The 14,779-nt window shown below is 44.4% G+C and overlaps 1 protein-coding gene across 6 annotated transcripts in view; it reads right to left on the bottom strand.

Moving 5' to 3' along the window:
• The window catches only part of trrap (transformation/transcription domain-associated protein), an 82,493-nt gene that overhangs the window by 44,984 nt on the left and 22,730 nt on the right, over positions 1–14,779 (bottom strand). For 4 of the 6 annotated variants that reach the window (XM_055890241.1, XM_055890246.1, XM_055890243.1 and 1 more), the window contains exons 31-46: positions 14,625–14,645; positions 13,893–14,012; positions 13,572–13,691; positions 13,178–13,342; positions 10,509–10,690; positions 10,044–10,242; positions 8,160–8,288; positions 7,222–7,488; positions 6,738–6,944; positions 5,824–5,982; positions 5,529–5,696; positions 5,270–5,380; positions 4,219–4,365; positions 3,070–3,283; positions 2,746–2,874; positions 1,910–2,059 (exon numbers count right to left, since the gene is read on the bottom strand). In XM_055890241.1, the coding sequence (XP_055746216.1) occupies positions 1,910–2,059; positions 2,746–2,874; positions 3,070–3,283; positions 4,219–4,365; positions 5,270–5,380; positions 5,529–5,696; positions 5,824–5,982; positions 6,738–6,944; positions 7,222–7,488; positions 8,160–8,288; positions 10,044–10,242; positions 10,509–10,690; positions 13,178–13,342; positions 13,572–13,691; positions 13,893–14,012; positions 14,625–14,645 (2,488 nt within the window). The remainder of the gene's footprint in view (positions 1–1,909; positions 2,060–2,745; positions 2,875–3,069; positions 3,284–4,218; positions 4,366–5,269; positions 5,381–5,528; positions 5,697–5,823; positions 5,983–6,737; positions 6,945–7,221; positions 7,489–8,159; positions 8,289–10,043; positions 10,243–10,508; positions 10,691–13,177; positions 13,343–13,571; positions 13,692–13,892; positions 14,013–14,624; positions 14,646–14,779) is intronic. The other 2 variants (XM_055890245.1, XM_055890247.1) reach the window with 1 other exon arrangement.

Here is a 14,779-nt window from a genome sequence, read left to right as displayed (position 1 = left end):
AAAACGAGTAACATTGTGGAAAACGGAGTAACATTGTGGAGTAACATTTTAGTTACTCCACAATACTAACCTAATTGACAGAGTGAAGGTGGAAGCCTGTACAGAAAAAATATTTTGCATCCAGTTTGCAATAAGGCACTCAAGAAAAACTACAAAAAAAAAAAGTGGCAAAGAAATTAAGTTTATGTCCTGAATACAAAGCGTTATGTTTGGGACAAATCCAACAACACGTCACTGAGTACCACTCTTCCTATTTTCAAGCATGGTGTTGCCTGCATCATGTTATGTGTATGCTTGTCATCAACAAGGACTATGGAGTTTATGATCAAATACACAGAATAGAGCTAAGCACAGGCAAAATCCTAGAGGAAAACCTGGTTCAGTCTGCTTTCCACCAGACAAATTCACCTTTCAGCAGAACAATAACCACAAACACATGGCCAAATATACAATGAAGTTGCTTAACAAGACGACATTGAATGTTCCAGAGTAGCCTAGTTACAGTTTTGACTTAAATCAACTTGAAAATCTATGGCAAGACTTGAAAATGGATGTCGAGCAATCCAGGTGTGCAAAGCTCTAAGAGACTTACCCAGAAAGACTCAACTGTAATGGCTGCCAAAGATGATTCTAACATTTATTGACTCAGGGGGTTGAATACTTATCTAATCAATGATAGTGTTTTTAAGCCATATTTTTCTTTACAAATGTTATAATTCTTCTTCCACTTTTACATTACGGAGTACTTTGTGGAGATTGCTGACAATTTTTTACAGTTAAATCATTTTTAATATTTTTTTCCTTCATTTTAACAAAATGTGTAAAAAGTCAAGGGGTGTGAATACTTTCTGAACGCACTGTATCTCTATTATGTGTGGGAATCCTGTAAAACAGACGTCCAAAATTAAAACCATTTGGAGCTGATTTGCTGGTGTTGAGTATTATGTCCAAATATAAATAAAATAAAAATCTTTTTTATTTTTTATAATTTAAATAATCCGCGGGCCACCAGTTGGCCTACTGCATGTGATATTAGTGGACTAATGTATGCAAATGAATCTATTGAACAAAATAAAAAAAATCACTTCTATTTTGACAGTAAAATAAACTCAGTGTACAAAACATTAGGAACACCTTCCTAATATTGAGTTGCACACCCCCTTTTTGCCCTGAGAACAGCCTGAATTCATCGGGGCATGGAATCTACAAGGCGTTGAAAGCATTCCACAGGGATGCCGGCCCATGTTGACTCCAATGCTTCCCACAGTTGTGTCAAGTTGGCTGGATGTCCTTTGGGTGGTGGACCATTAGTGATACACACAGGAAACTGCTGAGCGTGATAAGTCGATCTGCAACGCTGCTTGGTTTTCACACCGGTGCGCATGGCACCTACTACCATACTCCATTCAAAGGCGCTTAAATCTTTGGTCTTGCCCACTCATCCTCTGAATGGCACACATACAAAATCCATGTCTCATGCCTTAAAAATCCTTTTTTAACCCGTCTCCTTCCCTTCATCTACACTGATTTAAGCGGATTTAACATTAAACACCAATAAGGTATCATACCTTTCACCTGGATTCACCTGGTTAGTCTGTCATGGAAAGAGCAAGTGTTCCTAATGTTTTGTACACTCAGTGTATAGCAACAATAGCCTAATTATCAACCAAAAATCAATGAAAATCACTGCTTTAAGTTGGACATGTTAGATGAAAAATAAATTCTGAGAGGATTACGGGGGAAAAAATCTATTGCGTGACACTGCGGTAAAATTTAGGTGCGACCAAATGATGGGCTGGTGCCACCAACTGAAAATGTAAGTAGCTCCAGTGCAACCAGGGGGAAAGTTAGTCTGGAGCCCTGTGTGTTAGCGTCTCTGAATGTGTGTGAGTCTGTGTGTATTCCCAACCTGTGCTGGCCTCGGTGGGCCCGGGGGTGGCCTGCTGGGGACTGAGGTGTTCTCGGACCATCTTTTGCAGCGAGCGCATGAACACAGAGATGAGCCTGTCAATGTAGCTGGAGTTGTAACTACAAGCCGACTTCAGAATCATCAACGTACCTGGGAGAAAGAGAAAAATACATCTGAGACAATGCCACTGTCTCCCACACACACTAAAGACGTTTGGAGGAAATCAAACCAAATTACAGAAAAAGCATCGGTCTCCTGTAGAGGGGAGACGAATGTTAAAATGTCACCGTCGGCGAGACATGCATCATACCAGCAGTGTGTGTGTGTGTGTAACTCAACCCCTCAAGGAGAGGACAGGGTATGAAAGCAGTTATTGACCACTTTTGCCATTTCGGGAAACGGTATCAAATAGCGTCACCTTTAGAGTGTTCTCCAATAGCCATCTCACTTTGTGCCACTTAAATAAATAATGCCACCTCCATGTAAATTGAGACTTTATTCTCATGCATGAAAAATAAGCTTTTCAGAAAAACTTCTGACATCTGGTTAAACCTGATAGAAGTAGTGAAAGAGAAAAATCTGGCTTTACCTCCACAGACTGACTGACCTGTGCTGCACCGTTCATTTACCCAAACGAGCTGTTAACCCACCCAGCATAGACCACTGCTTTAGATTTAAACGACACACCTGCTCCTCTAATTACTGGATAGAGAGATGGTGTGTGCAGGCGCGCCTGAGAGAGCGAGAGCATGAATGATTGAGTGAATGAGTGCAAGGGAGAATAAGAGACTGACAGAGAAAGTAAAAGAGTGTCTTGGTTCTGGTAGATGTCTTACCAAACAGCTGTGTTGGGTTAGCACTACTGGTGGCCTTCTCATAGTTGGTGAGGCCCTCGTAGATTACTTTCCCCACCGCTGCATACAGACACTCCAACTCCTCATACTTAGACGCCACAGTTGACGTGCCTAGGAGAGGAACAGAAAAAGGCAACATATTTGATTATAGTAGAATTAAGTTTGGCATATCGACTCAAAACGCAATTTCCCAAATAGGCGTGTCTGCAGCTGATTCTTTTTGGATCAACGGGGTCACAGGAAAACTCCTAAAAGTATGTCACAGCAGACACCAGTCTGGGATCTACTAATACAGCTGGGACTCACTGGGCTCGGTGGGGAATACGCTCATCAGTCTGGATAGCAGAGAGTGGACGGCCCGCAGGACTTTGGTGTTGCCGCAGGTCATGCAGGCAGCAATGCCCCTCTGGAGGGGCTTGAAGTGGGTTAGGATGGCTGGGGACTGGAGTACCGTCAGCAGGAAGCACAGGATCTCCAGGCCAGTACAGATGTTAGAGAAGTTAGCCTGGGCTGGCTGCTCCTGGAGGATGGAAGGGAGGGAGAGAGAAATAGAATGTGAGTGCAGGGTAATACATCAATCCTTTTGGAGTGCTGTCAATTTCACTCTATCTAGTAGAGGGAGGAGAGAAGAGAGATCGAAAGATGATTTGGAGCAGACCATTTGGTCTAATGTGTAATAATGAACAAGGTGACTCGGTTGATAAGGCTCTGGTCTAAGTTAAAAGGTATTGATTCAGCGCTGCAGGAACAGAATAAGGCCTAGTCTCTTGTGTGTTTCAGATAGAGGTGTGTGTGTGTGATGCCCTCTCTCACTGTCCCTTTAATGACTGACATGACAGTACAATGAGATGAGAAAAGGCAATCTGATTTACAGCTTTGTTCATTGGTCTGGATAAGACTGCTGGACATTTACTGTTCAGTCCCACCCCCCAGGTAAGGTTGGGGCTCGGTTTGAGGGGGGCTGCAGTGACCCACAGAGAAAAAAACAATCATTGTCAGACATTTGGGGTTGCTCTCAGATAACCTTGTCTTAGGAAGCATATGAATAGGGAGGAGTGGAGGATGGGACACAGTCAAGTCAGTCCGGGTGGATTTACTTTAGTTATCTCTCCTACACTGAGTGAGGCTGCTGCTTCAAATAATGACTAAATAATGACAGGGAAGTGATAAGGGGCAAAGGATTTCAAATAGGAAGACAAACTTAGGAGCTGAGGAAAACAACTGACTGAAAGCCAAATCCCAGGAGGAAACTTGGCAAGAACATACTTCAGTTACTCACTCATTGAAAACAGCTCTACATGGTGGATTGAGCTGATGCATGTATGATGTGAGTATTACAATTCATTTCTGGGAGGCATGATAAAGCAATTTTGACCGGAAGAGAAGTAAAACCTCAATGTGAAACCAAAATCAACAACTAGAAAGCTAGAAGTGGAGATTTCTGTGAAGCCTTACCACAGTCATGAGGAGTTTGTCAAACCACTGTAGTTTGAGCTCAGCTCTGGGCCACATGTCAGGGCGGAGGGCAGTCTTCATCAGGCTTACACAGCGACGGGACAGGAGCTCACCTGGAGACCCCGCCACGTTGGCACTGTCATTGACCTGGAGGACACATCATAATCATCATGGTACAGGTTTTTCCATTTATGTTTAGAGGTTAGACGGATTGGTGTCACCTCATTAGTCAGTATAAGTTACACCTGTGCTGGTTGCCATCTTGTTAATGGGAAGGTGTTTGACCTGTGCTGGCCCAGGTGCTAATTCAGAGCGGCTGGCCCAATGCTCCAGTTGTCTAGAGAGATGTGGACGGTCAACACCTTTAGTTGTCTCTCCCCGTTTGATTTCTAGAAAGACAATCCTTTATCTGATCTTCCCTGTCTACATCATTTTGCTCCTCCTTTTGGTTTGCTTCCTGTCATTTAGTTTGGTGTAGGTTTTTCCTTTGTTTGGCTCTTAGTGCGCGCTCATTGTGGGTGTCTGTCAGATCCCGGTTGTTGTTGCTAATCAACTTTCAGTGGACACTCCCATGAGTGTATTTCAGAACCCTCCTAAAACCCCACTTTGTTTGTTTGTTCATCAGTGACTTTGTTAGTTCCACTTCTTTTTGAGCAACCTTGTTTTTCTATGGGAAAGTAACAATCATCATTATCGTCTTCCATTGAAAATAGACAGAGGTTAATTAAGGGTCCTCGGGTCTTGTGAAACAAAATGGAGAAAAAGCAGCAGCTGTTTCAGTGTCAGACAATTGTAATATAAGTCAAATGAAGCACATTCAGAGACTGCTACACATGGCAATTATGTACAATGGTGCCCAGAGGAGGTGGTGACATTCTTTCCCAGTTCTATTTCAGGTAAAGCCCACAGATCCAGAACCAAGGACATGTCCCTCTGCAAGTCCAGGGGTGAACATCTGCTGCTGCTACCAAGGCCTGCTGACTGTGACGCAGTGACTGGGGGGGGTACCTGGGGCACTGTGTGAGCAAGGTGATCGTGACAAAGGTGTTACCTGGCAGGCGATGCGGATGAGGAAGTTGACCACGGTGTCTGTGTGTTGTTTCTCCACTGGCTTGGTGAGGAGAGTCTCTGTTGCCGGCATGGATGTACTGCGGCCAAACACCTACACACACACGGGACAGGGTGAGGCCAGACACACATGCATATTCCACCTAGCCAATCAGAAGGCATGGTGGAGCTGTTACCTAGACCCATCAGGATTTCCTGACCATGTGACTGGAGAATATAATCTGTTCCCTCCTGATACATACACTTGTGCTGGGCGGTGTTATTGCGGCGACAGCTCCAGTGGCGGTACGGAACCTCTTGACGTCCTGTCCGGCAGCAGAGTCCATGGAGAGGCCTCTCTTCACCCCCCCAGTACCGCCTGCACTGGTCCCCTCACCACTACCACCTGGGTCGGCCCCCTCTGCCTCCGGCTAGGAAAAGTGAATCAAATATCAAAATCTACTTTCTACAGTTGTAAAAGGAAGAGTATCGTAGGAGAAACAATTAACGTGTTCTTTCCTCAAATAATGACCCTATTAAATGTGTCTGCACGTGTACCAGTGCGTCTTTGATCCTCTGTAGTTCCCACTTGATGACGACCTCAGCCAGGTCCACAGCCAGCTTCCTCTGTTCAATAGTCACACTGGGGGTGAAGCCCAGACGCTGCATGGCACTGATCATGTGCTGCACCAGGTGGTGACGCACCGGGTAGTACACCTGCAGACGGGGAGGGAGGGGGGATGCGTGGTTAGACACCACATGGGAGAAAACAGTGGGACAGGGGAAATACCTTTTGTGTGTGTTCATCTAAGCTACACAGGTATGCTTGGGACTCTAGATAACATTGATTTAAACTCTGTGACAAAGCCCACACACTTATTAGGCCTATACTTAGCCAGAGCACACACTCAAACCCCAAAGGGTCAAGCGCAGAGACACAAGCACTCTGAAGAGGGTGCCTCTATGACACTCCTATTGGGAGTGCTGTCAGCATTTTCAGAGATGATTAGAGCTGTTCAGATGGAGTGATTATCTCTGATGGGTGCCAGGGACTTCTCAACCCCAAACAGAAAGCACAGCTAAGCCCTGTCTACATGCATACACACTGCACAGAGTGTGAAATGAGCTTCCTGTCAAAGTGCAGTCTACACTGCCAGAGATCATCAGATGGAGACGCATTCACACTACTCTACGCACACGTCCATCGTGACAGACTCATCTCTCCAGGGTAATGATGATGAGATGAGTGGTCTCGGTCAGAGAGCAGTGTGTCAAAGTGCCACAGATCAATCTAGAATGAACTTGACCAGGCATCAGTCTATAGTTCTGAACAGCTGGCTAGGATCATAATGATGAAGGGTGTAGGAAGCACAAGGGGGGGAAACCCATAGAATTAGTAGATTCTTTAAAGTAGAATTATACAGAAAAATCCACCCTGTGTGCTAGGATGTGTGTGAGCGTTTGTTACGCACTCTGAAGTGCTGGACGATAAGATGCAGTATATGGACCAGTTGAGGGACGGTGTGTCCCTCCTCCACGATGATCTTGCGTGTCCAGTGGGTCAGCATCTGGTGTCCGTCCTCCATGCGGGCTGGCACGGCCGGGGTCAAGATGGCCATAGCCTGGCGGACGATAGCCCTGGCCTCCATAGTGTGGGCCTTCAGCAGGCTGTGGAACACCTAGATACACGCACAGGTGGAAGAAATATGATCCATGTCAAATGTAAAACGTTACTTTTGAGGGCATAAATCAGTGAGCAGATATCCTTTGTAAATTGGATTATGTAGCCTAAAAACAGGCCAGCAACCTCCAAGAATGGTGGCGGTCAAGTGCCCTCCACATCAATGTGGACAAGACAAAAGAGCTGATAAATCGATGGCAACAACCTGCCACAATATATACATTACAAGCTTTTTCACAGAAAATTCCAAATATATTTTTAAAAAGTAAAGTAACCTGCAGTACGATCTTCTTGTGGATGGCGAACTTCGCGATGATGTGTGCCAGGAGCAGGTGGCCGCTGTACTTGCAGGCAGGGTCAACACAGGCCTTGGGCAGCAGGCATGGCCAGGCGAAGGTCATGAGGCGCCGCAGCTTGCTGTTCCGGGACTTGTTGTTGTCGTGGATGTGGTGGGGGGCGTGCTCCACCAGGAGAGTAGAGAACTGGAGCAGGTAGATACGGAGGGAATCTAGGAGGTCTGCCTGCTTTTCTGGATCCAGGACCTATAAGAGAGAGAAGATGGATGTATTACATATTTCTTGTCCTTCAAGACATTTATTCCCACAGAGAGAAAGGCAAGGAGAAGATGTACATTCTATAGGTATTTTTAAACGAAGCAACTGATATAATTTAATTAATAAATACAATATAATATGATTTTTTTTTGGGGGGGGGGCGACAAGTTGTTTTTGGCAGTGGAATTTTCCACAAAGACTCGCATAATGCATAATTTGTCATGTAGAAAGGAGGAGAGAGGAAATGAGTTTAAAACCCAACCAGACCCATACTAGGTCTGGTGTTGGTCAGACTGAGTCAGAGACTATGATTAGATCGTGTTCAAGACAAACAAAACAGTGACCTTTACTGTTGCCACGGTGACAGTACTGCCAGGCAGGCCAGGACATTACACACTGCTCTGATGGATTGACAGAGTGATGAGAGGAGAGAAGGCAATAGGATGAGAGCAGGAAGAGGGGGCAAGAGAAGAGAGGGATGAGAGGAGAAAGGAAGAAGACGATCAGAGAGGATCAGAATAAAAGGAAAAAGAGGTAGTGATGGATGTAACAAATGATGAGAGAAAAGGATGAGAAGAGGAAAGAAGGACAGGGGTGTAGAGAAAGGATAGGCCATCCATGAAGAGTCTTGAGGGAGAGGCGTTGGTTGGTTTTTATACCTTGGTGATGAAGACACTGGTGATGCTTTCGGAGTTGTCTCCCTCGGGGTTGGGCGGTCCCAGAAGCTGCTCCCCCTCCCCCTTCTCAAAGCTGTACAGGAACGCTGGGTTCAGGATGTGCTGTAACACCTGGGACAGGAAGAGACAGGTTGTAATAACAGATCCACACTTAAAGAAGAGAACTTCTCAAACCTCACTAATGGGTGTGGTCTTTTTTAAAGGTCTATAGAGGAGATAAGAGCAGGAATGTCCGTTAAATAAAATTCCACGTTGTTTAAAAAACAAACATTTACATTGTCTGCTAAATGACCAAGCTGATCCAGAGCGACTTAGTCAAATCTTTCAATCAAAAATAAATCAATAAAAAGTACAACTTAATCATTTAAACTCCTCACAATAACATATATCAATGGTAGACATTGAAGACAAAGGAATGATTAAGCAGTCAGCAGCAGCATAACGGAGCATTTATAGGTACCATCTCCTAATGAACTAGTCTCCACCCTATACATCATCCTCTAGGCAGGACATATTTTAATAGAGGCATCATGTGGCAGCATATGCTCCGCGCTGCCATTAACACACACAGGAACAGATAATATAGGGAGAGGAAATGCATAGCGCCACGCTCTCTTATTTGGTCTCATATGTTCCTATTCATTTTAGAGTGTCTGTGATATCAATCATACAGACGTCGCCCAACATTACTTTATTGCCATTAGATGAATAGTGTCCTCCTTCTACAGAGTGTGTGTGTGTGTGTGTCTCTCTCTCTAGCGGAGACATTAGCATTATCTATTAAAGCAGAGGCAGTGCCTGTGGCTGAACCAGAGAGAGAGATATGCATTATGTTAAATCGTCCAGATGTTAGGCTAGGGGAGGAGGGCTACTAGAAAGAACAGCCCTTTGTTAGCAACAGTGGGCCTAATATTTCACCATATGAGAATAGGCCTCTATTACTGCATCCCAAATAGCACCCTATTCCCTATATAGTGCACTACTTTTGACCAGAGCCCTATGGGCCCTGGTAAAAGTAGTGTGCTATAAAGGGAATAGGGCGCCAGTTGAGACGCATCCTGTGAGTGGGGAGGTCCTGGCTGCTCTCAGTTAAGGTGAAATATCCACCCCCATCTGAATAGTGCTATTGCACAGCACACCATTTCTCCCTATAGAGCCTTGTTTTCAGGAAAATGCTTAAGACAATGATTCACAGTAGAGATATGTGTGATATGGACAAACATCCACACTGGAAAAATTGCCTGAATTGATGCAAGAACGAAAAATAGAACAATAAGTTTATAACATTAATGTGCACTTCAGCTTTTTAGTTAATTAAACTTTCAACTACTTATAGTAATTTGATGGTTGTGGCCACCGGTTGTACCATTAACAAACACCCATATTAGCATACCTCGTTCATGTCAAACTTTACAGTTCTCTAGTATAGGCTACTTATTGTAATGACGATATCAGAAAAATGCCTGCGATAAGTCATCGGTGTGTCAATGTTGATCATTTTCGGTTTATCGTCCCAGCTCTAAACACACGCAGGCACAAGAACACACACTCAAGCACTAGCACACACACACGGACAGCATCTGCTCTTCGCGAGAGAACAATTAAGAGGATGACTATATGAGCAGCATAATTCATCAGGGGGAGAACAGGCGCTGCACCGCTGAAATTAAAACTCTGCAGGGAACACTCACGAGTTCGTGAAGAATATTGCCATTTAATTACAGACTTTTTGCCTTTAATATAATGGTCATTCACCATATATTTGTGGGCGTGAGTGAATGCATTTGAGGGGATGCTGTGTTCCCATATACATCTCTGTGTGTCTGTGTGTGTGAAAGAGTGCGATAGCGAGAATGGGTTGGTTACCTTGGCTTTGAGCTCGTCGTTGAAGTGTGGGTCGTTGAACTCTACGAAGCGGAAGAAGAGGGCTCGTTTGTGAGCGATGCTGTAGTTCTTAGGGATCTCCTCCTCCATGTAGTCCTTTAGGAAGGTCATGTTGCACAGGAAACGACCCGTAAACGCCCTCAGCAGCTGGAACAGCAGCTCGATCTCATTGAAGTTTCGTCTGGAGGAGGTGGGGGGGGGGGCAAGGAGAGAGGGGCAAGGAGGGAGGGAGGGTGAGTACAAGTACAAATCCTTTGACTTTTGTATAAGTCATACATCAATGTCTGAAGATTTACATGAAAGTTCGAGGTTGCACAGTCAAGGATGCATTTCTCTCAAGCCTTGAGTTAAGAAATATTGACAAGTGGTAGTGCAACTGATGCATATTTGCAGTAGCTGAGCAGGCAGTAGGCCAGCACTATCATGGCGTGTGTGTGAGGTACATACTTGCAGTAGCTGAGCAGGCAGTAGGCCAGCAGCTTGGGCTCCTTCCAGTTGATGGCGGCCATGTTGTCTTTGCGGTGTCGTTCCTGGAAGGCCTCGCTGACCCAGACCCGTCTGAGCTGGCTGACCAGAGAGTGCTGACCTGCCAACCAGCCCTCCTCATTCTTCACTATGATGCTGATAATCTGAGGACAGAAAGAGGGGAGAGACAACAGTAGACTCAGGTGTGAGAAGTTATAACAAACTCACTCTGTTGGAAAACATTTGATAGGTGTAAGTAGGGCTGTGGCGGTGATGAAATTTCATCAGCCGGTGATTGTCTAGAAAATAACTGTCAGTCTCACAGTAATTGACCGTTAATTAACAAACACTTAGCATCTCCTGGCTTCCACATAGCCTACAAGCCACTGATGCAGACCTTAAGAACAGATACAGTTGAAAAAGTCTAATAAATCCATGTAATATATGCTAAACTTCACAATAAATCCATTATTTATTTTAGACAGGTCTAAAGAAACATGATAAGAAAATGTAGTCTATTTCAGAAGAATAGAATAGCATACTCTGAGTTGTCCTTATGTTAGGTCCTGATCTGGCTATGCCATATGGCTGTGGGCTACGCTAGCTCAATTAGCAGACAAGATTTGCTTAGAATTCTGTGGCATTATTTTATAGTATGAAGAATACAATTGAACAAAGCTGAATAAAATAGAAAGAATCTTTTCTCCAAACGATTTGAAGGAGTGCGCACATGCGGCTATTCTGTGTTGAGCGGTTAACAAAGAAATAGGTTTTCCTATATGCTTAATTAACAGTTATTAAAGTAAGTTATTATTGAATGTTGGCTATAAGTTTAGATGTTTAATACATTGTAAGGCTGCATGATGCGACTCTAATGATGAATTGAAAAAAGTAGCTTGAAAGGCATGAGCTCTGCTTTGTTTTTTGCGCAAGCTATACACACTTCATCGGTCACTCATTCACAATTTGACAAGCACTTGATTTCCCAGCAGCATCCCCTTTGTATGGCCATAATGCACCCCCCAAAAAAGCCATGCCTTTTGCAGCCCTTCTCCATAAATGCTGCCCGCTCCAAAGCCCTTCTCATCTCACTCACAAGGCTCTCCGTCATGTGATCTGGTCTTTCTCACAGGCTACAAGTGAAGACACACATCGGGGACGCAACTGCGCGCATCCTTATCCAATTCTGAGGTGCATGTTGAAGATATTGGAAGAACCGTCCACATTTAATTTTTCAGCCAACAAGATGAGTAGGCCTAACAAACAGCAAAAGCACTAGCCTACATTAATCTACTATCCCCCATAGTACAAAGGTCGACCTATTCTATTCGAGAAATAAATATTCCAAGCATAGTCTGGGACAGTTGTGGGATGCGATAGACCCAAACTAGCATCAAAAACACTTTACGCAATGTGGTTGACGCAACAGATCAGAACATTTATCTAAAAATGTTGATAGCCTAATAGTTGATTTATTCACATTATAAGCGCAGCAATGCGCACATGGCAGTAGGCTATAAGCGTGAATATTCCATTAACAGAAAAACACCATTATCAAAAGTGACCGCACATGCGATTATGCATGTTATGCTTTTATTATAAAAAAAGGTGCTTTCATGGTGAAAATTAACTTACCCAACTTGAAACTCACGCGCTGCTTATGTATGCCAGTTAGGCTCTACACTCCTTGTAAAGCAGATTAATGTGCTCATTTTAAGAAGTAATTTGGCCACTTCAGTTGTGATACAAACTGTATCAAAACATTTGGGCCTATGGGCTAGACTACATGAGGTGTGCCACTATGGTATGAAATTCGCAAAAAAATATATATATATATTGTTTCTTGCCTTCGCTGGGCATCATTCACAAGTGATAATATATCATTAACAAGTAATAGTGTGATGGTGACAATATTAGCCTATTGTTGATTTAATCTGTCTTGACATATACTAAATATGTGATTTTTTAAAAATATTTAGAATGGACCATTATCATGCACCTTTCTTGAAACAGGGGCAGCTGGGGGAAAAATCCATGTCATCTATGCACTTAAATAGCGAATGGAGAATGCTTTTCCCCGTGTTTAATTTTCATGCCAGCCAGTCAACTCCTTTTGTAAATATAAGCAATGTGCTTAATATTAGGAAAGTTGAAAAGTAAATATAGTAGGCCTAGCCTATAGAAAGCTGATTGTGCTATTTTTAGTAGAGGCCATCACTTTTTTCTCAAGCAATTGCATAGCCTATTGAAATGTTGCGCAACATGAGCTCATGGGCTCTCATGAAGTGTTTGATTAGATTTTCGAAGACATTTGCATTGATGTCAGAGTGATTAGAGAGACAATAGAGTGCTGAGTATCAGGCAGTTAGCCAGTTTGGTAAGCTACCAATGACCATCAGCATCATCAGAGCTTGGAGAAGCTTAATTACCGTGACTAAACAGTCACGTGGAATTTGACTGCCATCATGACTCGTGACCGCCGGTGTGGCGGTAATACGAACACAACAGCCCTAGACGTAAGCAATATGGCTGAAACTAGCCTGTCAGCGGTAGATTAGCATGAAGTGTCATGGGGTAAGGAATGTGTGTGTGTGCGCGTAATGGAGTGCACTCGTGTCCAAAGCTGTGCATCCGTGTGCGTCCTCACTCACCTTGATGGCCTGGAACTGCAGGTCAAGCCTGGCTGTGTTGGTGGAGGGGGACCCAGGTCTAGCGGTGGCTGCGGTACCAGCAGGGACCAGCAGGGGGGCGAAGCGGCTCGGGTTGGAGGCTAGCACGTCCCTCAGGGGCTTGGCTTCTTTATGCTTCAGGAAACTCTGGAGCACAACAGTGGAGAGGGGATTAAGAGAATGGGAAATATAAAATTAATTTCTTACAGAGATCCACACAAACCAGCTTAATGAGAACACCCAGAGCAAAATGTTAGCAGCCAAAACTGCACTTGTATTTGGCAATTGTTTTCACACAGGGATTCCTTGACACAGTTAAAGCACGGTAGTGAGACAATGTGCCTGAGGCTCTTGAGCAGGAGGGCATTTGTCTCACCATGAACATGCGGCTCCACTGTGGGTCATTGAGTGTGGCCTCCATCATGAACAGCTCTACGGTCTGGGACGGGTGACGCGTCAGGAACTTGATCAGGGGCTCTCTGAACGGACTGCCAGCCTGGGGGGGACAGTTAACCATGTCCATGACAAACAATGATGTGTTGACAATCTAAAAAAAAAAAATTAAATGGACTGAAAAGGAAGTGAAGGGGAACTATAATTCAGGGGTAGATGGAGAGGTGGAATGAGGAGATTAGAAGGAAAGAAAAAGAGAGAGTGGGGGGATGGAGAGAATTGAGGCGAGAGAAGTGCCTAGTACCTCTATAAGCATGGCCCGTTCGGTCTTCATGACCACCTCCAGCAGAGGTTTGACCAGAGTCTGAGGAGCTGCTGGGATCAGGTGGAACAGGTTGATAATGGCCGAACATATCTTCATTTCCTAGAGAGGGAGAGGACAAGACGGAGAGAGGGAAGGTGGAGGTGAGAAAATAAAATAGTATTAAGTAATCTTTACCAACATCTTGGACAGACATCTTGATTTTGCAGTAACTTTAGAGATACACTAGCCCAATACCAAATGGACCCCTTAGTCCGGCCTAATCCCTAAACACTTTTTGAGATCTGAGAGGATTGGCTAGAGCTCCACGAGTACTTAGGGAGTAGGGGCTAGGGGTCAATTTGGAACTGCGCGACAGGGCATTTCTAAGGGAAAACAGCTTCAGGGGATGAGGAAGTGATGTCACTAGTAGGGGAGTGGTGATTGGTTGTTTTGGAATATGGATGAGAGGGGTTGAGAGTACCATCTACAACTTGCTGACTTCAATGATGACAATGATTTCTATGACTTTACTATTAGTGACTCTAATATGACATTAAAATGAAATGGGGGGGTAAACTGAGTTGGTATAAAATGTCATAGAACATTTTGATACGATATAGCACCAGGTAAGGTTAATGTTAAACAACCAAACAATACACCAGCACTACCACAACAGTTCAACTATGGGGGGGGGGGGGGGGGGGGGGGGGGCAACATTGGACCCAGTCTCACCTCAACACCCTCCAATGCAGGCTGTGCCGGAACAGAATGGGAGAGAATGGAAAGAGTCAGCAAAGCAGTGTGTGTGTGTGGGGGAGGGGGGTGCATGAAGGATGGCATGGAGTGGAATGAGTGTGTGTGCAAATATTCAGACAGTGGCAAAGACC

Source organism: Salvelinus fontinalis, chromosome 30, assembly GCF_029448725.1.
Source record: "Salvelinus fontinalis isolate EN_2023a chromosome 30, ASM2944872v1, whole genome shotgun sequence".
Classification (NCBI taxonomy): domain Eukaryota; kingdom Metazoa; phylum Chordata; class Actinopteri; order Salmoniformes; family Salmonidae; genus Salvelinus; species Salvelinus fontinalis.
Note: the sequence above shows the minus strand (reverse complement) of the source record. Positions and strands in the feature narration are given on the sequence as shown.